General features: G+C 44.8%; 1 protein-coding gene across 1 annotated transcript in view; it reads left to right on the forward strand.

Annotated features, from left to right (window-relative positions):
- FSTL4 (follistatin like 4) overlaps positions 1-25,598 on the forward strand; it is a 431,462-nt gene extending 405,864 nt beyond the window's left edge. The window contains exons 12-15 of the mRNA XM_060006937.1: positions 4,199-4,348; positions 13,094-13,201; positions 22,116-22,225; positions 24,367-25,598. Coding sequence (XP_059862920.1) covers positions 4,199-4,348; positions 13,094-13,201; positions 22,116-22,225; positions 24,367-25,075 — 1,077 coding nt within the window. The 3' untranslated portion in view covers positions 25,076-25,598. The remainder of the gene's footprint in view (positions 1-4,198; positions 4,349-13,093; positions 13,202-22,115; positions 22,226-24,366) is intronic.
- The last annotated feature ends 1,111 nt before the right edge of the window (positions 25,599-26,709 follow it).

Below are 26,709 nucleotides of genomic sequence, written 5' to 3' on the forward strand. Positions count from 1 at the left end.
GTGTGCCGCTTGATTTCTTAAATTCCATTTGCTACCTGTGATGTGGCTCCAGATGTGGTTCAAGGCTAAGGAAGGAGCACATGAGGCTCAAACTCTCATTCCTTCCTCCAGCGGCCACTTCCGTGCACTGAGCCTGAGGGGAGGCCCAGGGCGGACGGATGGGCTCCTGGCCTCTGCGAGTTCACAGTCAAATGACGGAAACAGAAGTGTGAACAGACAGCTGCCAAACAAGTGTTGCTAGAAGGATGTGTAAGGTGCACTGGAACATTGAGGAGAGAGGCCTCTCCAGACCTTGGGGGACAAAGTCAGAGAAGGCTCCTGGGGCAGGTGATGCCTGGACTCAGCTGTGAAGAACAGATGGGAATTGGTGATGGGTTTCGAGAGGAAATGTCATGAATATGGAGCACAGAGGCATAAAACATCAGGGAACCGTAAATATTCTCTATGCCTGGAGGGACGAATGGATGTGGGAAGGGCCTCAGACTTAGGATGACCGTAGGTAAGGGTCAAAGCTGAGGAGTTCTCATGGGAAGCACTGAAGAACTTCAAGTGAAGGATGGCCAGGATCAGGGTGCTTTGGGACCTGTGCAGGGCCTCACGGCGGGTAATGATCAGAAGGGTTGCACTAGAAACACAGAAGGGGGTGAAGAGGCTGTTGTGATCACCCAGGTGAGGGCGGTGACCTGGGTTAAGCCAGTGGTGGTGGGAATGGGAAGCACTGAGTAGACTTTAGAGCTTGGAGTCCCTCAGTGGCCTCCAGGGAACGGGGGAGAGAGCTTGAGATGTGTGAATTGCCCACGCATCAGAGCTGCTGTGAACAAATAAGAGGCCAGGTAAAAAGTGGCAACGTGACATGCAGTGGGCAGAGGCAAAAGAGATGATTGCGGGTAGCAGGTCCAGAAAAACCCTTCCAACCCTCAAGACCCAGCTGTCAGGAGGCGTCCTCCAGAGCTGTGCTTCCCCACCCCACGGCTCCGTCCCGCCCACTGGTATCCCACTTGGTGTTGCGTTGGGGGTTTCTTGCTCGAGGTCTGACCTCTTCTACTAATCCCTAGCGACTTGAATGGCATTAATCCAAGAGTCATCTAAAAGCCCCCACGTGCCCTCTCCTTGAAGACAGACGGTGGATAAACTGGGACACAGTCACGGGCTTGGAGCTAATGGAGCAAGTGGGCCTGGCCCAGACAAGCTCCTGAAACGAGTGTGTTGCCTTGCTGTCCTGGCCGGTGGTGTGCCTCAGAGTGTCGCATTTCTCACATTTGCAACTTGGGAGCAGCTGTTTTCCAGGCTATTTCCTTTGAATGAATCATGTTTTAAAGTATTACCTCTGATAAGTTTTCCCTCCACGTGACAGCCACAAAACCATCGAGAAAGAGTGGTCCTAGTTAATTTCCAGCAGTTAGGTTTGAATAATTGTAACCCACCACATTGGCACTAATTTCTCATATATTTGCGATAACCTAACCTGTAGCTTCTAGGGGACATCTCTCAAATGCTAACCAGGGCTCAGTTTTCCGAAGAAACTAGAACAAGACACAGTAAGAGAGGTCTTGTAGGCATTTCAGGCAACACAAGACCTCCGTGAGCTATGGAACAGTCCCAAATAACATTTTCCTCATCTAAAAAATGTCTAGGACGTCGCAGGAGGGTCACAATGAGCTGACCCTCTTTCTCAAGTGCTGAGTGAGTAGGAGGTTGGCATCTCATCTCCGGCCCCTCTGCTGGATGAGATGTCCACTTTGCCCAGCAGGAAGTGGCAGGATTAATAGGCAAGGGCACAGGCTTTAGAACAGGATCTGCACAGGTGGGTTCAGGTCCCACCTCTGTCACTCAGCAGTCTAAGTGGCTTTAGAAAAGTGACTTAACCCCTGTAAGCCTCCGTTTTCTCACAGGCATATTGGGGTTATTGTGAGGATTAAATATGATGACAGAGAGTGGCAAGTGTAAAAGGAGAAAGACCTGTTTCAAAGCTATCGCAGCCATTTAGGAAAGAAACGTGGCTGGAGATGGAAAGTAGAAGAACTCCGAGATTTAGGAGGCAATCTCTGTAGTCCTCGATGACTAATTCACAGTGACCTGTGTGGGAGAAGGAAGAATCAAAGATGGTGTTCCTGCTTTGGACTTGGCTGACCAGAGGGTGATGAGGACCCAGAGGAGGAGCAGGGATGGAGCGAGGACTGGTTCAGACGTGGATGGTTGTGTATGAGGTGGCTGTAGGGGAACCGCGTGGGAACTGGGGAAGGTGGTTCTGAGCTAAAGGCACATATCTGGGAGCCATCAGCGTGAGGGTACTGACGAAAGCCCGGATGGGAGACCCGATCGCCGAGGGTGCACGGGAGTGATTTGAGTCGGGCGCCTAGCACAGAACCCTGGGAGGCATCAGCAGTTAAGGGGCAGATGCACCGAGGGGAACCACAAAGGTTGAGACAGTGTTGGACAAGAGTCATGAGGAGAATGAGAATGTGTATCGTGGAAGACTAAGGGAAAAGAAGGTCCCCCTTTCTCTCATTTATTCATTCAACAAATATATTTTAGGCACCAATTCTGTGTCAGGTGCTTTACTAGGTGCTAAGAGTATGGCAGTGAGCCCAACAAAGGGTGTGCTCTCAAGGTGCTTACTATCTGGTGAAAAAAGAAAGACTAAACACAGGTAGACAAACAAACGCAGAAGGTCAGGTGGTAGATGAGAAACGCAGCAAGGTGAGGCAGTGAGGATGCCGGGGCGCTAAGCTAGGTGAGACCAGAGAGGGTGTCTCAAGAAGACGACACGTAAGCTGACACCCAAAGGACATAAGGAAATAAACCAGGTAGACATCTGACGAACAGCCAGCTACACAGGCCCTGGTGCAGGAGGGTGGTGTGAGCGCAGAAGAGCAAGCATGCCGTGTGCACAGGATGGATGGGAAAAGGAGAAAAAAGGCAGAGATGGGCAGAGGAGCCAGAGTGTTCAGGGCCTAGTTGGCTTCAGGGAAGACTTGGACCCTGTTCTGAGCAAGAAAGAATGTTACTGTGGTGGAGGGAGTTGAGCTGACTTGTATTTCACAGTGATCCCTGTGGTTTCTGTGTCAAGAACAACTAGCAGGAGGCCAGGGTGGAATCAAGGAGCACAGTCTGAATGCTGTAGCCGTTACTCAGCGGACAGATGTGGCTTGAGCCAAGGTGACAGAGGTGGCAGTGGTCGGAAAGTTTAATTCTGAATATATTCTTGAAGGTAAAACTGAAATGATTTTTGATGCATTGGATGAAGGCTGAGGGCATGGGGAGAGAAAGCAGTCAAAGATGACCTGAAAGGTTTGGTCTAAGGAATTAAAACAAGGGAGCTGCCATTTATTTGAGTGGAATGAGCAGGATTGGGAGGCAAAGTTGAGAGTTGATTTTGGACTTATACATTTGAGATGTAAATTAAAGAGCCAAGTAGACCTAGGAAGTGGCTAAGTCTGGAGTTCCAAGAAGAGGACTGAGCTAAAGATATGAATTTGGAAGTTGTAAGCACGTAGATTGTGTCTAAAGTCATAGGCGTGGCTAACAAAGATTAGCAAAGGGAGTGGATTTCAGAGAAGTCGTCCAGGAGCGACCTCTGAGCATCCCGGCATCTAGAGATCAGCAAACAGAGTAGGACTGAGCAACAGAGAAGGATCGGCCACTGGGGAGGATGGAGGGAAAAGAACCAAGGAGTAGTCAAGACGCTGTCAGATGATGCCCCAAGTTCAAATAAAATGATGGCAGAGCTTAAATGTAATAACTGAGAAGTCAGCCTGGAGCTCGGTGAGAACACCACCAGCTCTGTGCTGAGGACTAGAGCCAGAGGATTAAGGAGCTTGTGAGAGGTGAGGAAGCTGAGAGTGCATAGGTAACTCCTTCAGGAGTCTGGTCATTGACAGAAGTTGTTTATACGATGGATGGGGATGAGGAAAGGGAGAAGGTAGCTCACAAGAGTGGAAGAACACGGACCACGCAGCTGCTGACTGAGAGGCCGGCAAAGCGAGTTACAGCCTCAGTAAGAGCGGGAGGAGGTGAAAGATGAACGAACGTGGAGTGAATACCTGGTGATTCGGGAGGGCTCAAGTGCCGTACTCTTTGGATGTGAAGAATTCTGAGACAGGAAGAAAGGGACAGAGCAGGGTCGGGGAGAGGGAACCCAGCAATGATGGAGGAACAGGAAATTAAGAAGACATATGGCAACCTATCTCCTTTACAGGAAGAAATCTGTCCTCAAAGGGAAGGAGGCGCCACCCATCCCTGCCAGTGGGCCTCAGCAGTGAATGTCAGGCACCGCTACATCTACGTGGCCCAGCCCACGCTGAGCAGAGTCCTCGTGGTCGACGTGCAGGCCCAGAAAGTCCTCCAGGTACATCTCTCTGAGGGAGGGGGGAGCTTCCAGTTCTGGGGCACAGCCGGCCACATCCTTCTTTGTTTTCCACACACTCCCCAGCTCCTAGGAGAGGTGGTCAGCAGTGGGAGGGAGCAAAGAAGATTCATGTGCATTTTTTCATCAAGTATTTATCGCCTACTGCGTGCCAAACTTTGGCCTAGGTGCTTGGAAAACAGCCACGAATGAGCAAGTCCTAGAAATTATATTCTAGCTGGGGAGACAGACCATAAATCAGAATTTTAGGGAGCTATAGATGGTAAGAGCTATTTACAGGTTGAAAGGGACAGAGGAACTGGAAGACTCTTTTTAAGTGGGCCTCACTCTGGAAGTGAACAGAATCTGAGATCTGAATGCCAGGTGGGACTCCCGCTCTGGGAGCAGAGGGAAGGCCAGTGGGACTGGAGCACAGCCAGGAAGGGGAGAGTAGGATGTGGCGAAGTCAGGGGTAAACAAAGGCCAGTGAGATAGCCAGACATTCAGGTGTTTTAATTAGGGGAGTGACATAATCTGACATTTTTAAAGAGTCAATCTGCTGCTCAGTTAAGGGCAGACTGGAAGATAGAACAGAGATATTGGTCACTGAAATAATCTGGGCAAGATGATGGCAGCAGTGGAGGTGGTAAGAAGCTATCAAAGTCTTGCTATATTTTAAATGTAGACCCCAAAAGATTTTCTGCTCGATTGAATGTAAGGTTTGAGGGAAAGGAATCATAATAATTGTAATAATAATAATAATTTAAGCAACTGTAGAATGGTGATGCCATTTACTATGTGTGGTGGGATGAATAATGGCCCCCAAGATGTCCACATCCTAATCCTCAGAACCTATGAATGTCACCTTATACAGCAAAAGGGATTTTGCAGGTATGATTAAGATTTTTTTTACTTTTCTTTATTGGCGTATAGTTGATTTACAATGTTGTGTTCGTTTCTGCTGTACAGCAAAGTGAATCAGTTATACATATACATATATCCACTTTTTTTTAAGATTCTTTTCCCATATAGGTCATTACAGAGTACTGAGTAGAGTTCCTTGTGCTATACAATAGGTCCATATTAGTTGTCGATTTTATCTATAGTAATGTGTATATGTCAATCCCAATCTCCCAATTTATCCCTCCCCCACTCTTTCCCCCCGGTAACCATAAGTTTGTTTTCTACATCTGTGACTCTATTTCTATTTTGTAATAAGTTCATTTGTATCATTTTTTTAGATTCCACATGTAAGTGATATCATATGATATTTGTCTTTCTGTCTGACTTACTTCACTCAGTATGAGAATCTCTAGGTCCATTCATGTTGCTTCAAATGGCATTATTTCATTCTTTTTTATGGCTGAGTAATATTCCAATGTGTGTGTGTGTGTATCACATCTTCTTTTTCTACTCCTCTTTGGATGGACATTTAGGCTGCTTCCATGTCTTGGCTATAGTAAATAATGCTACAATGAACATTAAGGTGCATGGATCTTTTCAAATTATGGTTTTCTCCAGATATATGCTCAGGAGTGGGATTGCTGGATCATATGGTAACTCTGTTTTTAGTTTTTTAAGGAAACTCCATAGTGTTCTCCATAATGGCTGTACCAATTTACATTCCTACCAACAGTGTAGGAGGGCTCCCTTTTTGCCACACCCTCTCCAGCATATATTGTTGGTAGAATTTTTGATGATGGCCATTCTGACTGGTGGGAGGTGATAACCTCATTGTACTTTTGATTTGCACTTCTCTAATAATTAGTGATGTTAAGCAGCTTTTCACATGCTTTTTGGCCACCTGTATGTCTTCTTTGGAGAAATGTCTATTTAGGTCTTCTGCCCCGTTTTTGATTGGGTTGTTTGTTTGTCTGATATTGAGCTGCATGAGCTGTTTGTATATTTTGGAGATTGATTCCTTGTCAGTCGCTTTGTTTGCAAATATTTTCTTCCATTCTGTGGGTTGTCTTTTCATTTTGTTTATGGTTTTCTTTGCTGTGCAAAAGCTTTAGAGTTTCATTAGGTCCCATTTGTTTCTTTTTATTTTCATTACTCTCAGAGGTGGATCAAAAAAGGTCTTGCTGCAGTTTATTGCAAAAAGCGTTCTGCCTATGTTTTCCTCTGACAGTTTTAGTGTCTGGCCTTACATTTAGGTCTTTAATCCATTTTGAGTTTATTTTTGTGTATGGTGTTAGAGAATGTTCTAATTTCATTCTTTTACATGTAGCTGTCCAGTTTTCCTAGCACCACTTCTGAAGAGACTGTCTTTTGTCCATTGTATATTCTTGCCTCCTTTCTCATAGATTAGGTGGCCATAGGTGTGTGGGTTTATCTCTGGACTTTCTATCCTGTTCCATTGATCTATATTTCTAGTTTTGTGCCAATACCATACTGTTTTGATGACTGTAGCTTTGTAGTATAGTCTGAAGTCAGGGAGTCTGATGCGTTCAGCTCTGTTTTTCTTTCTCAAGATTGCTTTGTCTATTTGGGGTCTTTTGAGTTTCCATGCAAATTGTAAACATTTTTGTTCAAATTAAGGATTTTTAAATGGGGAGTTATCGTGGATTATCTGGGCAAGCCCTAACTGCAAGCACAAGTATCCTCATAAGAGGGAGGCAGGAAAAAATGTGACAACATAGAAGGAGGAGGCAGTTTAAGGACTAAAATAGGTTTGCTACACTGCTGGCTTTGAAGATTGGAGGGAGAGGCCATAAGCCAAGGAATGCAGCTCTAGAGGCTGGAAAAAGCAAGGAAATGCATTCTCCCTTAGATCCTCTAGAGGGAGCACTACCTTGCATACATATTTATTCTTTGAACCTCTAGAGGGAGCATTACCTTGCATACATATTTGTTCTGCCAGTGAGATTAATTTTGGACTTCTGTCCTTCAGAACTGTAAGAGAATAAGTTTGTGTTGTTTTAAGCCACCAAGTTTGTGGCAATGTTACTGCTGCAATAGGAAGCTAATACATTCTGATAGAGGCTTTGAGAAAGGCAGGGGATACAGGTCATGAAGCAGATACAGGGGAGAATTAGTAATTCAGCTTTAGATTTGTTAAGCTTGAGCTGCCATTTTATATATATATACATATGCAATTGGATAAATAGGTCTGGAGTCAAAGGAGAGGTCTAGGCTGGAGATATGAATGTGGGCATCATCCCCATGTGAACTGTGTTAAATCCAGTTAACTGGAGGAAATCATGGAGTGAAGTACAGATAGAAAAGAGGTCAAGGTTGGAGCCTTGAAGTATTCCAACACTTAAAGATCAGGAATGAGACAGGAAGCCAACAAAGGAGACCAAGAAGGAGTAGCCTGAAGGGTAGGAAGAAAATGAGAAGAGGGTGGTGTTCCACAAGCCAAGAAAAGAGCTTTTTAAGGGAGAGTTAGTGGCCAGTGGTGTCAAAGGTTGCTGAAAGCATTTGTATGTTATGAAGACTGAGAACTAACCATTGGATTTGGTACCACATGGAGCACCTTGGCGGGAACAGATAGGACTATAATGGCTGAATGCAAGCCTGAGGGGGTGGATTCAAGTTAGAATCAGAGGGAGTAGAGATGGTGAATATAGACAACTATTTTCAGGGGTTTTGCTATAAATATGAGAAAAGGTAGACAAATGAGGCAGTAGCTGGAAGAGGATGCTGAAGAAACTTTCAGAATAGGTGATATTACAGCATTTGTATGCTAAGGGGAAAAACTTCTCCCACAATTCTTCCCTTTCTTCTGCATCATCGAAGTAGGCAGTAGTCAGTGGAATCCAGATCATACAAGTAGATATGCTAGCCTAAGATAAAAGCACATTCTTTCATCATAACAGGAAGAAATAGAAAGTATTCGGGCACAGGTGCAAATAGGTGATACAATTGGTGATAGCTGGATGACCTTCTCTTCTGGTTGCCTTTATTTCCTCAGTGAAATAAGAAGGAAAATTATCACCAAGGCTGGAGGTCTAAGGAAAGAGGTAAAAGTTGGATGTGAGATTGAACTGACCAGGGAAATGAGATAGGACTGCAGGGCAATAGGGAAGGCCCACTTAAGGATGAGGGGTGCAAATGTAAAGTCAGACCGGTGAGGAGGGTTGTATCTTTTTTTCCCAGGAATGCTCAGCTGCCCAGGTGCAGGATCATTGTTGGGAGAAAGTTGTATAAAAACCAGGGTTGTGGTTGTGGTTTCTCCTGAAAAACATGATAGGAGACTTTCCAGCTATCTTTTTGTTATTGATTTCCCTGGCCAGAGAAAGTACTCTGAATAATTTCAATCCTTATTGAAGCTTGCTTTATAACTCAGCTTATCAACTTTCATAAATGTTCTATGTGCACTTTAAAAGAATGTGTATTCTAATGTTTTAGGTAGATTTTACATATATGTCAATTATGTCAAGTTGGTTTATTGTATTGTTCAGATAGTCTTAAGTGATTTTTTTGTCTACTTAGTCTACCACCTGCTGAGAGGCATGTTGAAGTCTCCCACTGTGATTGTAGATTTATCAAGTTCCATCCATTTTTGCTTTAAAATTATAGTATCTTCCTGCGGGGGGAAGACTTCTTTCTTCTTACAAAATATCCCTCTTTATCTCTGGCAAAGCTTCTTGCCTGAAAGTCCATTCTGTCTAATATTAATATAGCTAAATCAGATTTATTTTGATTAGTGTTACCATGGTATAATTTTTCCATTCTTTCACTTTCAATCTTTCTATCTCATATATTTAAAAAATGATCTCTTATAAAGCCACATGTATTTGGATTTTGGCTTTTATCTAGTTTAATAATCTTGATCTTTTACTTGGATTATTTGATCCATGTATTTTTGGTGTAATTATATGGTTATGTCTATCATCTTACTGTTTTTTCATTTGACCTACCTCTTTATGTTGCTTTTTTCTTCTTTTAGCTTTCTTTTGGATTAGTCAAACATTTTTGTTCTATTTCTCCCTCTGTTAGCTTGTTGTCCATGCATTCTTTTATCATTGTTGTTATTATTACCACCATAGAGATTACAACATGCATCCTTGCCTCAATACAGTCTCATACAAATTATTGCTTCACTTGCCCAATAATGATAGAACCTTAGAACACTTTGACTCCTTTAACCTTCCTCCTGCCTTTGGCACTATTGTGGGAATGAATTTTAATTCTACATGTAATTTAACCCCACAAGACATGACTATTATTATTATTTTGTACAGCTGATAGTCATTTACATTCACCCACATATTTACCTTTTCCATTGCTCTTTATTCTTTCCTGAAGTACATAGTTCTGTCTGGGATCATTTTCATTGTGACTGAACAAGTTTCTTTAATAGTTCTTTTAGTGCAGGTCTGCTGGCAACAGATTCTCGTAGTTTTCGTTTGTTTGAAAATTTGCCCTTTATTTGTAAAGGATATTTGCACTGGATATAGAGTGCTACATTGGCAGTTAAATTCTTTCTGCATTTTAAGATGCCGTTTCACTATCTTCCATTGTTTTTGTTAATAGGTCAACTGTCAGTCTTATTGTCTCTCTTTTGAAGATAATGTCTCTCTTTTTTCTCTCTGGCTACTTTCTAGATTTTCTCTTTGGTCTCTAGCAGTTTTACGTGCCCAGGTATGGTGTTCTTTGTATTTATTCTGATCTGGGGTTTTCAGAGGTTCTTAAATGTGTAGATTAATATCTTTAATCAGACTGGAAAATTCTCAACCATTATTTCTTCAAATATTCTGCTGCCTCATTCTCTCTCACCTCTTCCTTGGGAACTCTGAGAGAAAAAAAGTTAGACCTTTCCATTGTGTCCCACACATCTCTTTCACGCTTATTTTCCATCCTTTTTATCTCTTGTGGTTCGGTTTGGGCATATGCTATCAACTTGTCTTTCAGTTCAATAATCCTGTATTCCACTGTGTCTAAGGTATATATAACAAAACCTATTTATTGAGATCTTGATTTCAGGTGTTGCATTTTTTCACTTTTAGAACTTCTGCTTAATTCCTTTTATATACACAATTTTTAAATTATTTTTTTATGGCTCACCTGTGAGTCTGTTTCTATTGTCTTTTTTATGTTGCTTTCAGTTATATAAGCTGTATCTTGGAATGCCTAGTAATTCCGTATTACACTGTAGAGACTTTAAATGGCTGTCATCCACTGAAGAGGGTTTACCCTTTTCTCTGCTAGGAAGAGAGAGAGTATAGAATGAATCACTTTAATCAAGTACTAAGTTGAATCAAGGCTGAGTTGCAGCTTTCATAAGGCTTAGTCAGTCTCCGATTCACTCCTAGTAGGTAGCCCTTCAGGTCTTTAAACTGAGAGCCTTGTGTGTTCTTCAGGACCTTTTCCCTTCCATGTCTTTGCTCCTTAGCATATTGAGACTGTGGAAAGCTCTGTTCTGAATGTAAGAGATTTTTGGTTCAGGTTTTCAGTCTCCTACTCCGTACCACCTCAGTCAGAATGAGAATATGAAAAATGATTAGAGAAAGTTAAGCAGAAAGGAGAGATAATGCCTGCAGTCTAAACTTTGGGGAAGTTTGTGAAGAGGGCAGACAAATGGGATACCTGGAGGAGAATGTGTAATCAAGAGGGTTTTTAAAAGAGTGAGAGAGAAAATATAAGAAACTAGAGATAGTGTCAGGATGGTATCATTACTGGTGAGAAAAGAAGCTCTGGGTAGAGGAAGACAGTGCCAGATCATAAAGCCTTTGGTAAATGAAGGGAAGCAGCCAGGATGAGAGGCTCAAGGAAGAGTAGCTGGAGGCATGAACAAAGGACCTGGGGTATGTGAAGTGTAGGAACATAGAAACAGCCTCTACTTGAGGCTTCAGGGCAGAGGAAGTTTTAATTAGAGCAAGAAAGTATAAGGAGACTTCAAAGATGCTGATGACTGGAGAAGAAATATATTTCAGCAGGGATAGGCAAAATCAAGAGTTCAGATTTGTTTAAAGTTGTGGTCATCGACAGAGGAATGAATTCTAAAGTCAGTCATCAGAGTATAATGGGTTATTTGAAGCCATGTATTGAATGAGCTCACCCAGGGAAAGGATATAGACAGAGACAAGGTCAAAGATGAAGACGGGGGACGTGCCACCATTTAGAAGTCAGGATGAGGAAGAGAAGCCAGGGAGATGGGAAGCTGAGTGAAGAAAATGTTTCCAGAAGGGAATGGTTAGCCATGTGGAATCTTGGTGAAATGTCAAGTTATAGGAGGAGCACACAGTGATCTCTGAATTTGACATGAAGCTCTAGAGCAGTTCAGTGGAGTGGTGAAGACAAACAGTTAAGAGGAAGTGGTTTCAGGGACTCCATAGACATTTCTTTAGAGAAGTTTTAACCAGTGGGAGCAAAGATGGTTTTCCCCCCAAGATCAGAAAGGCTAGAATATGGTGGACTGAAATTTCAGAAATTTGTTGACTGACAAGGTTTAAGTTAGGGTGGCTGCAGTGGGGAAGAGGTAAAGATCACTGAAACCAAGAAGGAACTGAGAAAGCAGGGCTTTGAATGAAGGCACCAAAGTTGGGGACTCAGGGAGTGACAGAGAAAACAGAGCATCTTTAGTGAACAAAGGGAGTGACTAGAACTTTGGCCAATGCCAAAAAGAGCAGGGGTCATAGTGGCATAACAAAACAGAGTTTTGGAACTTATAAAACTACATTCTGAGAAGTAGAAAAGTCACCATTTGACAGGGCCACTGGGGAAGCTCTGTCCTCAGAAAAGAGCAGAGTTTCAGTTACAGCAGTAGAAAAAGACTCTGCCTGATGCTACAGTCTGAGTCCCAGAGGCTCCAGGTGAATGATGTACCAGATAGAGTCTGCACGAAGTTAAGAGACAGGTGATAATGGATGAGTTCAAAGTCAGTCTCAGATGACCCAGGAAGAAGAGCTAGCGAAGGATGCTGAGGGTTCAAGAGGCCCCAAAGGCTTACAGGAGAAGTGATGGGAGGGTCCTGAAGCTGATTCTTGAGTGGAAAACTGAAAAAAAAAAAAAAAAAAAAAACTCTGTGTTTAGGCTTTTGCCAAGATGGTCTGGGTACCCTTTAAGTAAGACATGCAAGAATTTTTTTTTTTTTTTTTTTTTTTTGCGGTACGCGGGCCTCTCACTGCTGCGGCCTCTCCCGCTGCGGAGCACAGGCTCCGGACACACAGGCCCAGCAGCCATGGCTCACAGGCCCAGCCACTCTGTGGCACGTGGGATCCTTCCGGACCAGGGCACGAACCCGCGTCCCCTGCATCGGCAGGCGGACTCTCAACCACTGTGCCACCAGGGAAGCCCAAGAATTTTTTTTTAAATAAATTTTTTATTTACTTTTTGGCTGTGTTGGGTCTTCGTTGCTGCACACAGGCTTTCTCTAGTTGCGGCGAGCAGAGCCTACTCTTCCTTGCAGTGCGCAGGCTTCTCACTGCAGTGGCTTCTCTTGTTGCAGAGCATGGGCTCTAGGCGCGTGGGCTCAGTAGTTGTGGCACATGGGCTTAGCTGCTATACAGCATGGGGGATCTTCCCGGACCAGGGCTCGAACCCATGTCCCCTGCACTGGCAGGCAGATTCTTAACCACTGCGCCACCAGGGAAGTCCCTGCAAGAAATTTTTAAAAGGAAGAACATTACTGACAACCAATTTTATGCCTCTGAAGACAAACCAGAAGGGATGTTTCTACCCTGGGTTCCCAAACTGGCTCATTGTCAAGGCTGCTAGGCTGGCTTTCCACTCACCCAAGAGTGGCCTAGAAATGAATCAGCTTCTACAACAATGACCAACTTGTCGCTATTTTTTTTCAAGTCCATAGGTGTCGACCCTCTGCCGGCTAAGTTGTCCTATGACAAATCACATGACCAAGTGTGGGTCCTGAGCTGGGGGAACGTGCATAAGTCCCAACCGAGCCTCCAGGTATGTTGAGTACATGGAAGACAACACCCACCTGCAGGAAAGGGCTCTCTCCCTAGCTAATAAATGTCTCCTGCTTCCCTAGGTGGCTAATCACATTTATCCAAAGTATGTCCGTGAAGGCTAAGGAGAGAGTAGGAAACATCCTCAGGATAATGCCCCTTATAGGCAATGAAGGGTATCTTCCGCCAGGCCTGCTATTAAAGACAGTAACACTGATGATGGATAAGATTCTAATGTCATGACAACCAGAATGTGTCTCTTGGGCCCCACCCAGCCCAGCCCCAAAACACTTGCCTCTTCTGAGCTAGGGGCTCCTGGGGCCACGCAGAAATGAACCTCTGGACTTCAAGCAGTGAGAAGGGAGCCAGGGCTTTCTTTACCTTGGGCTGCATGGGCTGGAGAACACTGTCAAAGCAGGTACCAGATGATAAGGAAGGAGAAGGAAAAGCAGCAGCAGCAATCGTGTTCATAAATGGAAGCACATTACTGAGTGCTCACAGTGTTCCAGGCACAGGAAGTTTCAATAACTGGCCCCTGGTCCAACCTAGGCCTACATTCAGCCCTGCAGCCCATACATTCAGCCACTGCATTGTACTGCCTCTTGGGAAGAGCTTGGGACCAGGACATCTGTGGGATCCCTTCCTCCACCAGTCGGGGAAGGTCATCACCAACCCTATGTTGAGTGTGTCCGGCTCAGCCTTTCTCATCAGGGGTACATGAGAAGATTAAGCCCTACAAAAGGTGATTTGAATGCCCGGTCCCTCGATTCTCCCAATGACGGTGCATAGAACCATTCTAGATGCACAGAAGAGAATTCACCGCATACAGTGGATTCCTCGGGATATTAGGGTTTTTTTCTCTCTCAGAACCCCAGCTGAGAAGGGCTGCGGATGGAGCCAAGTTCACACTGTTCCCAAGACTGGTAAGAGGCCAGGGATACCCAGTCTACAGAAGCTTCCTCCTGGGGACTGGCCACCTGCCTTACCTACCTCTGTGCTGCTGGGCCAGGGGAAGGACACTACTTCACCTCCTACAAAACAAGACTATTGTCCCTCAGTGAACACCATCAACACATCCTGGGCCCCAGTGAGCTGATGACAAATAATAACAATTCATTAGAGGACCTGGGAGCCAGAATAAAGGTCACTTAGAACAGAGTGTAAGCCCAGAAAACTGGTTCCTCTGGCAGCTCTAAGAAAGCATGAAAGGAAATTCAAGGGGAGGGGCCACCAAAAAATATTTTTCTAAAACTAAAATTTAACAAAAAATGATTTCCTAATTTAAAACTGCAGTAGATAGATGAGTTGAAAATGCATGGTTTCTACTGAGATTCAAAACAGTAGCCTGAAAGATAAAGAAGAATCCTCAAATCACAGAATACAAGATTGAGATATGAAGTCTCAAAAGATGTTTCAAAGTCAAAAGAAGTTTAGAAAGAGAAAAGGTAATAGTTGGAATGGAGTCAAACATTAAATAAATTTGGAAGAAAATTTCCAAGTTGAAAAAGTAAATTATGTAGATTAAAAGGGATCTGTAAGTTCTAGGCTAACTTGATGAGAAATAACACATCTCTGCGCTTGGTAAAACTCTGGACTTCCAAGAATAAAGGAAAAATATTACAAGCTTCAAGGCAGAAAGAAAAGTCACCTGTAAAAGAACAATTAGGTTGGCACTGGACTTCTCACCTGCAACAGCTGCTGGAAGACCGTGGCATCATATCTACACGCTATTAAGATAAAAGGGCTGATATCCAAGGTATCATTTACCTGTCAGGACAAAAGAAAGACCTAAGGATATTCAAGAATTCAGAGAGCAGATCATGAAAGATACCAGAAGAACAGTAGGTGAACCAGATCAGAGACATCGAGATGGCGAAAGATAAAGAGGAAACAGGCCTAAGTAAGGAACCTAGAGAGGAAGGTCCAAAAATAAAATAAGATGGATGAGGAGACACTACCTGGAAATGTATTAGTAAGTGCTAAATAAGGGCATTTGAATTAGGAGAAATGGACTGAAAGAGAAATTCTGATACCAGGCTCTAACTAAAGATGATAAGTTATTTCTGTAAAAGTAAGGGTAGGGAGTGGAGGAGAGTAAAAATACTCAAAAATGTCATCTTACAGGGATAAGAGAGGATATAGAGAATGTTCTTTGAAATTAATAGTTGAGATAGTTAACTGTCTAATTATTCCAAATGTGACAAACTGGTTTCTCCTATTAAAAGCAGAGATGATGAGATTGGGTTTGGAAGGGAGGGAGAGAAAACTAGCTGTAACTTGTTTACAGGAAACCCATAAAGTGATAATAAAAGGTTGAATTGAAAGGGGTGGAAATAGTAGTGATGGTAGGTGGACAAAAAGATGTATGAGTGGAATATCAGACAAGGTCAAATTTAAGGTTAAAAGCACTAAACAGCAGAAGGAGAAGCATTATGTGAAGACAAACGGCCAACAGGTAGCAAACAACATAACTAAATACATAATACAAGAGTGATTAAAAATACAAGAACTTGATTTACAATGCACTTAAATCGTACATTCCAAAGAGACAAAATAATGACATGGGAAAAATGAATAATATGAATAAGGAACTTGGTTTAATAAATATATAGAAAACCTTTCCTCTGCCAAATAGAAATTTTTCACTTGTCCACATATGTGTCAGTAAACACAAATAAAAATTTAGCAAATTTTGTAAAAGTCAGTGTTATAGGCTACATTATCTGATAATTAGAAACAATTAAAATGTGACCTGCCTAATAAGGAAACACTCCTAGATCACTACTGCATCAAAGAGGAAATTAAAAGGAGAAATCACAAACTGTCTCAAAAGCAATGAAAAAGAGACTACTTCTCATCAAAACCTACAGGATACAGAGAAAGCTGTACACAAGGAATATCTGTGTCTTAAAAGCCTGCAGAGAGTATTTGTACTAAGAAAAAGAACAAAGTAACTGGCAGGAAGGAATTATTTAAAAGACTAAAATTAGTAGAAATAAATAAAAAAAGGACAAAAACCAATAAATCCTTCACAAACCTGATAAAAAAGAATATAAACAAAATGAGAAAAGGCATATTACTGCAGATAAAGGAGGATGAAAATAATTGTAAAATAATACTACACTGCAACTCTGGGGCAGCAGATTTTAAGACCTAGAAGAAATGGATGATTGTTTGCAAAATGCAGGAAAAAAAAAACAAACTGACCTAGTCAGAAAGAGAAAGTCAAGTACCATATGATATCACTTATATATGAAATCTAAAATATGACACAAATGAATCTATCTACCAAGCAGAAACAGACTCACAGACATAGAGAACAGACTTGTGGTTGCCAAGGGGGAAGGGTGTGGGGAGGGATGGACTAGGAGTTTGGGGTGAGCAGATACAAACTATTACATATAGAATGGATGGACAACAAGGTCCCACTGTATAGCACAGGGAAGTATATTCAATGTCCTGGGATGAACCGTAATGGAAAAGATATAATAGTTTTGTAATATTTATATAAATTTAAAAATATATATGTATAACTGAGTCACTTTGCTGTACAGCAGAAATTAACACAACATTGTAAAACAACTATACTTCAATAAAAAAAAAATTAAGGAGGAAAAAAAACTGACCTAAGAAAAGGAAAACTTGAAATAGAACAATTACCAGAGAAGAGGTTTTTTAAAGATCAAAGATCTACCATAGAAAAATGTACAGCCAAGTTTTATCAAACCTTTCAAATGTAGATCATTTTAATATCATTTGAACTATCCCAGACCATATGGAAAAAAATGTGCAACTCCTTAGTATTAAAAAATAAAACTATCACCAGTTAGAATGGGCATCATCAGAAAATCTGCAAACAACAGATGCTGGCAAGGGTGTGGAGAAAAGGGAACCGTCTTGCTCTGTTGGTGGGGATGTAAATTGATACAGCCACTATGGAGAACGGTATGGAGATTCCTTAAAAAACTAAAAATAGAATTACCATATGACCCAGCAATCCCACTACTGGGCATATACCCAGAGAAAACCATAATTCAAAAAGACACATGCACCCCAATGTTCATTGCAGCACTATTTACAGTAGCCAGGTCATGGAAACAACCTAAATGCCCATCAACAGACAAGTGGATAAAGAAGATGTGGTACATATATACAATGGAATATTACTCAGCCATAAAAAGGAACGAAATTGGGTCATTTGTAGAGACGTGGTTGGATCTAGAGACTGTCATACAGAGTGAAGTAAGTCAGAAAGAGAAAAACAAATATCGTATATTAACGCATATATGTGGAACCTAGAAAAATGGTACAGATGAACCGGTTTGCAGGGCAGAAACAGAGACACAGATGTAGAGAACAAACGTATGGACACCAAGGGGGGAAAGCTGCTGGGGGGTGTGGGGGTGTGGGATGAATTGGGAGATTGGGATTGACAATGTATACACTAATATGTATAAAATAGATAACTAATAAGAACCTGCTGTATAAAAACATGAATAAAATAAAATTCAAAAATTCAAAAAAAATTTAAAAATAAAACTATCAACTAATCTCACTTATGAATACAGAAGCAAAGTTCTAAACATGGTATTAAAAATAGAGTCCAACAATGCATCTAACTGCTCGAGCAGGGAACAAATTCCTGGGATGTAGTAATGGTTCACTCTCAGGAAATCAGTCAACATTACTCATAACACAAAACAGAAAAAAAGCTATAATATTTTCAGTAAATGCTGGAAAGGCATTTAACTAAATACAGCAGACATTCTTAATTTTTTTAAAAAAACTAAAAATAGGAATAGAAGACATAAACATAATGAAGACTATTTCCAAGAAACCAAGAGGAAATTTTGCCTAAATGACAAAACACTAAAAGCATTTTAATTAATAGCAGGAATTAGACCATTATGCCCACCATCACCATAATTGGAAAGTCTTAGAAATGCACTATGACAAAAAAATGAAATAAATTGAATAAACCTACCTTCATCTCTGTGGACTAGGGTTCAGGAAACCACTGCTTGCAGAAACTGCTCCTGGAAATGTCAGTGGGCAGAGCCTTTATGGTGAGCAATTTGGAAATGTGAACCAAAAGCCTCAGAACATTGCTTTCAATCCAGCAACTTGACCTCTCAGAACTTATCCAAAGGTGACGATCAGGGATGGGCACAAAGATTTAGCTACAACATTGTGTGTTACTGCAATGTTTATATTTGCAAAACATTGAAAATACCATCTTAATGTTTCTAAATATCCAACACTAAGGAATTGGTTAAACAAGCTTTGCTATGACTAAATGAAGGTGGTTCTATAAATGAGGCTTATTCCACCAAGGCCCTGCCCCAGGAGCCAGTGTTAGAACCTTTGGCACCGTCTCGAGTCCTGCCCATCATGCTCTCGCCCACCCACTCCCAGCTTTCAGCTGCCTCTCTCCCCATCCCACTCGATATCTTGCACCCTGCCCTTCCCCAGCTGTCACCTCTCATCTGGTTTTGTCCACTCCTCGGAAGCAGATGCTCAGACTTCCCTACCCCACACTCACTACTAACTTACATCTCCTGATACCCAGCCAACTATGTGCATCTCCTGAACCAAGCCCCTAGAGCCAGGAAATTTGAGAGGCTCAACAATTATCTTTTGGTCACAAATGTGCCCAGCCATGCGCTGGGACACAGGCCAAGAAGGAATTCATGACTCATTGGAGAAATGAGGCTGACTAGCCCATATCAGTTCGGTGGCCCATGACACCGGGTTTTGATGAAGTAACCTCTGAATATAGGGTGTCAGGGTGGTGATGCATGAATGACACTGACTGCTGACAGCCTATAATTTTCCATCTCTATTATAAGCTAAAATGACAGACCTTATATCAAGCAATGATTGCATGGCTTCTTGGAATTCTCTGGCATTTTCACCTGGACTCTCTAAGATCCAGTTTCCTAATATTGATATTTTCTTAATGCCTAGTCCTAAGCTTTTCCCATGGACTTGCCATGGAAGTGTCATTTGGCTTTTTTTTTTTAAATCACAGGAAAATAACCTAACTTTAGAGCTGCCCCAAGACTGAAAATCACAGCTCTCATCATTCTAATCCTGCATTCTGCCTGCTGAACCCTCAAGGGAAGCATGATCCAAAAAACTAAAGCCTCAAAGCTGCCCGAGAAGCAGTGCAGGTGCTGTTTGTCTTGTCATTAAAGTAAGAGGCAGAAGGCAGTCCCACTCTTAAAGGCAAAAGCATCCAGAGCTCGAGGCCATGTGAGTCACAAAGCCCCATCACAAACTGTCCTCAGCTTCAGGCTGCAAAAATCTGAATCCTTCCTTCTGTATAAATGGCCACAACATGAAGATCAGGAAGTGTCTCCCCTCCCTGGTCAGGGTCTGGCATCTGCCTCCTGTCCTGCTGAGAGGGTCTGGGCTTGTCCTTGGGGTCCTCCAGCCAAAACTGCCCACAAGCTGGCCAAGCCCCTCATCTGGCTGCAGGTCTGCCACCCTTCTGGGCAATCACCTGGAACTTGGAGGCTGAAGAGCACATGCAGAAAGCAAGAGGACACAGGATGGCTGGCTCAGTGTCTCCAGCCTGCCTGTGCCCAAGGCCTCAGTAGCTGATGGATAAAAGCCCAGCCTGACCACGGGGGTGCTTTCTGGCAGGGCCTCCAAACCATGCTCTCGTCCTGTCTAACCCCAAACATCACTTGGCTCTGTTCTGTGCTGCCACCGTGCCCTTCCCTGATACAGACACAGCAGGGACACACACCAAGGAATGGCTCAAGTCGCTTCCTGCCAAGCACGCAGGGGAGAAAGTGGTACCTCCAGGGGAACAGAGGCAGCATGCTCTGTCAAACTACCAATTTGTACAAAACACAGGGACTAATTCTTCACTTCTCACAGCAAGTCCCCTTTGTGAAACCGGAACCCTCCCCAGCATCCTAATCACAGGCATTTAAATGAAATGGCCAAGACACTATAAAACTCTTAGAGGAAAACAGGCAGAACACTCTATGACATAAATGACAGCAAGATCCTTTATGACCCACCTCCTAGAGAAATGGAAAGAAAAACAAAAATAAACAAATGGGACCTAATGAAACTTCAAAGCTTTTGCACAACAAAGGAAACCATAAACAAGATGAAAAGACAACCCTCAGAATGGGAGAACATATTTGCAAATGAAGCAACTGATAAAGGATTAATCTCCAAAATTTACAAGCAGCTCATGTAGCTCAATATCAAAAAAACAAACATCCCAATCCAAAAATGAGCAGAAGACCTAAATAGACATTTCTCCAAAGAAGATATACAGATTGCCAACAAACACATGAAAGAATGCTCAACATCACTAATCATTAGAGAAATGCCAATCAAAACCACAATGAGGTATCACCTCACAGCAGTCAGAATGGCCATCATTAAAAAATCTACAAACGATAAATGCTGGAGAGGGTGTGGAGAAAAGGAAACCCTCTTGCACTGTTGGTGGGAATGTAAATTGATACAGCCACTATAGAGAACAGTATGGAGGTTCCTTAACAAACTAAAAATAGAACTACCATACGACCCAGCAATCCCACTACTGGGCAGATACCCTGAGAAAACCATAATTCAAAAAGAGTCATGTACCACAGTGTTCACTGCAGCTCTATTTACAATAGCCAGGACATGGAAGCAACCTAAGTGTCGATCAACAGATGAATGGATAAAGAAGATGTGGCACATATATACAATGGAATATTACTCAGCCATTAAAAGAAACGAAATTGAGTTATTTGCAGTGAGGTGGATGGACCTAGAGTCTGCCGTACAGAGTGAAGTAAGTCAGCAAGAGAAAAACAAATACCGTATGCTAACACATATATATGGAATCTAAAAAAAAAAAAGTGGTTCTGAAGAACCTAGGGTCAGGACAGGAATAAAGACGCAGACGTAGAGAATGGACTTGAGGACACGGGGAGGGGGAAGGGTAAGCTGGGACAAAGTGAGAGAGTGGCATGGACATATATGCGCTACCAAACGTAAAACAGATAGCTAGTGGGAAGCAGCCACATAGCACAGGGAGATCAGCTCGGTGCTTTGTGACCACCTAGAGGGGTGGGATAGGGAGGGTAGGAGGGAGATGCAAGACGGAGGGGATATGGGGATATATGTATGCATATAGCTGATTCACTTTGTTGTACAGCAGAAAGTAACACAACATTGTAAAGCAATTATACTCCAATAAGGATGTTTAAATAAATAAGTAAATAAATAAATATAAATAAAAAATAAAATAAATGACACGGCCAGCACCTCTGACCGGATGCCTGCTTTCTCTAATAAATTATGGAGTCAGTTCTCAGAGAGCGCCTCTGTGAGGCGCATATGACAGAGACTCTCAACAAACCAGCCCAGGTGCCTGGCATCAAGGGAAAATACAGAGCCAGTCAACGATTCCAGCGTTTAGCATTTTCATTATTTAAAACCTCGCCGCCTTTCCCAGGGTGGCCTAGGTGTTGAGAAGGTGGGACTCCCTGTCGTGGAGGAGGCTGTCTCTGAGCAGAGATGCTTAGGTTCCGAGGACCCTCCCTCAGAAGCCCCAACACAGCCCCTCCAGGTCCTCACTCTGCTGTCACATCACGGTGGCTGACAACATGCACCACAGTCAGTCAGGGGCAGGCCTGACCGAGCAGGAGAGAGCGATTCAGGCATTCACTCCTGTCTCCCCACTTCCCCTCCCTGGAAGGATGGGTCCCTGCCTACGCCATTCCCAAGCAGCTCCCGCTCTGCTCCTGGCCCGCCCCCCACCCAAGACGGTGACTTGCCCATCATCTCTCTCTCAAGCAGCCTGTCTGCCGGGGTCTCCAACCGAGCGTGCATGTGTCTGCAGGTTTCCAAGCCCCGCTGGGATGGGCCCTCACAAGGACTTCCGCTCTGTGTTGCAGGTGATCACAGAGGCCAGCACCGGTCAGGGTCAGCACCTCATCCGCACGCCCTTTGCAGGAGTGGACGATTTCTTCATTCCTCCAACAAACCTCATCATCAACCACATCAGGTGAGACTGGCCCGCAATGCCCTAACCTACTCCGTGCCCCAGCTCAGCCCTGCACAGGGCAGCTTCGCCCGGGGTGGCCCTGCTCCTTTCTCTTTCTCCCCCACTCCTCCTGGGCTGGCTTTGGAACCCATCAGGAATGGACAGAGAAATGGCCCCATCCCCAGTCCTTAATTGTTAAAGTTAAGGAAGGCACCCAGCTCCTAATGCCCTCAGGGGCCCAGTAAGGTCAGGAAGTCTCACACTTGGGTGAGGACAGCAGAGGAAAGAGGGAAACAGCTGTGGTTAATTGAGTACCCTCTCCTTGCTAGACGCAAGAAACTAGTAGAGGCGGTCTCGAATCTGTTTTATAGATGAGGAAATTTAGGCCCAGAGAAGTTAAGACACTGGCCAAAGTCACACAGCCAGGAACTGGCAGAGTCAGACTAAATGCAAAGCTGGGTCTCCTTTCAGTGCCCCGTTTGGCCTCATTCTCTGCTAACCACAACCTGTGGTTCCTCTAGGAGTCCCCAGAGCAGCCATGCAGGGGCCTGCAAGGAAACAAGGCTTCCTCGGTGTCTGGTTTGCCACCATCCAAAAGAATAGCTTAATAATACCAGCCATGGCCTCGACTGCAAGCCTCATCCCAGCCTGGCCACTCCCCTTCCCTATTCATTTCAGAGAACCCCTGACATTTTCTGTCAAGGCACCACTGCCAGAAGACTGAGCGTGCCCTTTTATAAAGTCATCAAGACCCAAATGTCTTGTGGCAGTGTTTATGCCTTCCTTTACTCTGACGTCAAGCACCTTTTTCCAGGGAGAAATGACTCATTTTTGCAAGCTGAAGCTGGACTTGTAAAAATAGGGCTCTCCCATTCATCTTTGGCCAAGGGAGAAAGTAACCACTTTATGACCTCCCTACCTCACTGCAGAGAATACCTGGGACAGAGCCTCTAAAATGGTTGTAAATGGTAAAAGCCCTCAAAGAAGCTGAATTCAGCCAGGAGCCATGCAAACTCAGGCTCTGCAGAGCCTGTGTGACTTCTGCATTACAGTTTCTTATAAGCATGGGGTTTTCTTTCCTGCTCTTTCCATGCTCTAGCCCTTTAAGGATGCTTTAAAGATGCTGTAAAGTGGGCATTTTCCCTACTCTGAGGCACAGCTTGTTATTCAAGAGAAAATCGTGGAAGAGATTTTTCTCTGCTCCTGTAGGTGTACACGGCACCCAAAGGCCTCTGCAAGTGAGGGGTTTAGGCAGAGGCTCTCACGATCAGAGGGAAGTCCTGCCTGGAATCAGGCCCTTCTGCAGCTCATAACCAGCCTCCAAAGAGGAATTTCACGAAGTCCAGATATGGCAGCTTCCACCTACTGACCTCTTCCACTAAAGCTCCCTCTTGGATTTAATCCTCCCAGCAGCCCTTGGAAGGAACTACCCTCTTTATATTCGCAGGGGCTTGAAGAGGCAAGCAGCTTGCCCCAGGCTCTGCAGCTAGCAGGGCACCGCAGCAGGGCCAGGCCATCTAGCTGTAAAGGTAAAAGCTGTCCTTAGCCCCAGCCCAAAGGGGCTTCCTGCGACCAGCATCATCAACGTGGCCAGGGAAGAGGCTGCCCTCAACCCTTACCCACGTTCGTCTCCAAGGGTAAGGGAGCATGGACAGGACATCTGTCCTTGTTCTCTTGCACCTGCATCCCCAAGTTCTGACCCAGCCGGTAGTCCAAAAACCACCTCAGATATAGACTCACCTCTCTTGTCCTCCTAGCAGGCAGAGTCAGGGCAGACACCTCTTGTCCTTTCCCTCCAGCCACAGGCCCGCCACTTCCCAGCTGCCACAAGGCCTCTGGGGAGCTGAATCAAAGGCATCCCCGAGGCAGAAGCTGCTGAGGCACAATTATGCTCTTCCTTTACCATTTCTAAAGATGCGTGCATATTACAAGAGCATAAATCCAGGAACGTTTTGTAACTCAGCTGCATTTGGTTTGAGATCATAGATGAATCGCTTATGAAGCCATCTCCTGCAGAATGGTAGATCTTATTAATAGGCTGTTAGTCACCAAAGGGTTATGATAAAGGAAAAGAGAAAGGATGCCATCGTTTGAGACAAATGACCTATCCCCTACCCAAAAAGTCCTCCTGACCTCTGACCTCAGTTTGCGTCTCCTCCCAGGTTCGGCTTCATCTTCAACAAGTCTGACCCTGCAGTCCACAAAGTCGACCTGGAAACACTGATGCTCCTCAAGACCATCGGGCTGCAGAGCCACGGCTGCCTGCCGCAGGCCATGGCCCACACCCACCTGGGCGGCTACTTCTTCATCCAGTGCCGACAGCACAGCTCCTCTCCAGCCGCCCCGCAGCTGCTGCTCGACAGTGTCACGGACGCCGTGGTCGGCCCCAACGGCCACGTTACCGGCACCCCACACATTTCCCCCGATGGGCGCTTCCTAGTCAGCGCCGCCTCCAGCAGCCCCCAGCTTCACGTGCAGGAGATCACGCTGCGGGGGGAGATCCAGACCCTCTATGACCTGAAAGTGAGCCAGGGCGTCTCAGACGTGGCCTTCCAGCCCTCCTTCACCCAGGGCGACCAGTACTACGTCTATGCCACGCTAGAGACAGAGCCGGACCTGCTCTTCCTGGAGCTGTCCACGGGGAAGACGGGCATGCTGAAGGGCTTGAAGGAGCCGCCCGCGCCCGCGGGGCCAGCCCGAGCCTGGGCTGGGCCCCGCAGGATTGTGAGGGACAGCGGGCTATTCGGGCAGTACCTCCTCACGCCGGCCCGAGAGTCACTGTTTCTCATCAACGCGAGACAAAACGCGCCGCGGTGTGAGGTGGCGGGAGTAAAGGGAGGGACCACAGTGGTGTGGGTGGGCGAGGTATGAAGCAGCCACGAGCGCCGCCTGGTACTGACACCGCAGCCCCAAGCAGGCACCCTGTACATTTTTACAGACAAAAGCAAAAACCTGTATTCGCTTTGTGGTTCAACACTGGTCTCCTTGCAAGTTTCCTAGTATAAGGTATGCGCTGCTAACAAGATGGGGGTTTTTCTTTAGGACGTATGATTTCTGCCTTGAGCTACGATGAGAATATGCTGCCGTGTAAAGGAATCATTTCTGCGCCCAGCTACGCGCCACGTTACCTGGGCCGCCATGGAACCAGGAGCTCCTGCTTTCCAGGCGGATGCTTCTGTCGGTTGCCTTCGCCTAGTCATTCTCCAGGGTCCGGCCAGACTTCACCCTGATGTGGCCTGAAGACACAGGCTCCCCGGAGCAGGGCTCTCCCTCCTGGCGTGAGAGCCACATCGCCCTCGCTCTGGACCTCATTTTCTCCTTCGCAGTTGCTTCTTGCTTTTCTTTCCATTTGACTTCTTGTAAGCCTGAGGGAGAGCCAACAAGACTTATTGCATCTTGGGGGATGGGGAAATCACTCACTTTATTTTGGAATTTTTGATTAAAAAATAATTTTTTATAATCTCAAATGCTAGTAAGCAGAAAGATGCTCTCCGAGGTCCAGCTGTATTCCTCCCTGCCTTAGGCCATGGCTCTGAGAGTCACCACCCCACATGCAGAAAGAAGACAATGGCCACCAAGCAATCGTGCTCCTCTGCACCAGGGACACCCCCAAGTGCAGATGAGGCCACCACATTGGTAAAGGCTCCGTTCTGGGTTGGGACCCCAAGAGACCAAGACAAACCCTGCGTGCCTGCTTTTCACTACTGAAGGGGGACATTTATTAGCCAGCCCAGTACCCCAGATTCAGGGCAGACCAGGCTTGCCTGGAAAGGTGTGTGCGGCCTGCAGAACAGTGGCCTCCAGGCTCAATGCAGAAACCCGAAGGATACAAGTGGGGTTCAGGCGGGTTCCTTAGGCTATCCCTTTTAAAACCCCATTTCTCTTCTCCCTGTGGCCCTCGCACTCAGCTCTGGCCACCCCAGTCCCTGCATCATAGCACAGACAGCACATTTCAGTGTTTCTTACACTTAGGTCCCTCTCTCCCCAGTAATACACAAGGATACAGGCTGGCACTGCTGCATTATTCCCAAATGTCTCAGGCTGTGGTAAGCTCTCCACTGGGCATCAAAGAAGTACAGCCCAACAGCCCCATGAAGAGAGCCCATATCAGAGAATCTCAGCAAGGAAGAGGCCCCCTTGGGCTCTCAAAACACCCCTTTCCTTCTCGTGCACATCAGTGGTCAAATCGCATTTGTATGCCTTCTGGCTTGAAGGGTCATTTTTCAAGCCACCTGAAGTTGGAAGAGGTGGTCCCATCACAGACACATTAGGTTAGATGTCTTCACCTGCCAACTTGGCCATGAGTTTCTTGGGCTGCTGAGGAATGGCCCCTTTCAGAGAAAGGAAGACACAGACCTTGCCTCACTGGAAACAGAGCTTCTCACTCCCGCCTAACTGCCCAACCCACCTGCCCACCACAGAGTTCCCGACATTGGCCAATCCTCTAGTGTGTTTCATGCATCTCAGTCCACCAAACTCTTGTCCCCAACAACTCCCAGGGTGTG

The sequence above is a fragment of the Delphinus delphis genome, chromosome 3, assembly GCF_949987515.2.
Source record: "Delphinus delphis chromosome 3, mDelDel1.2, whole genome shotgun sequence".
NCBI classification, from domain to species: domain Eukaryota; kingdom Metazoa; phylum Chordata; class Mammalia; order Artiodactyla; family Delphinidae; genus Delphinus; species Delphinus delphis.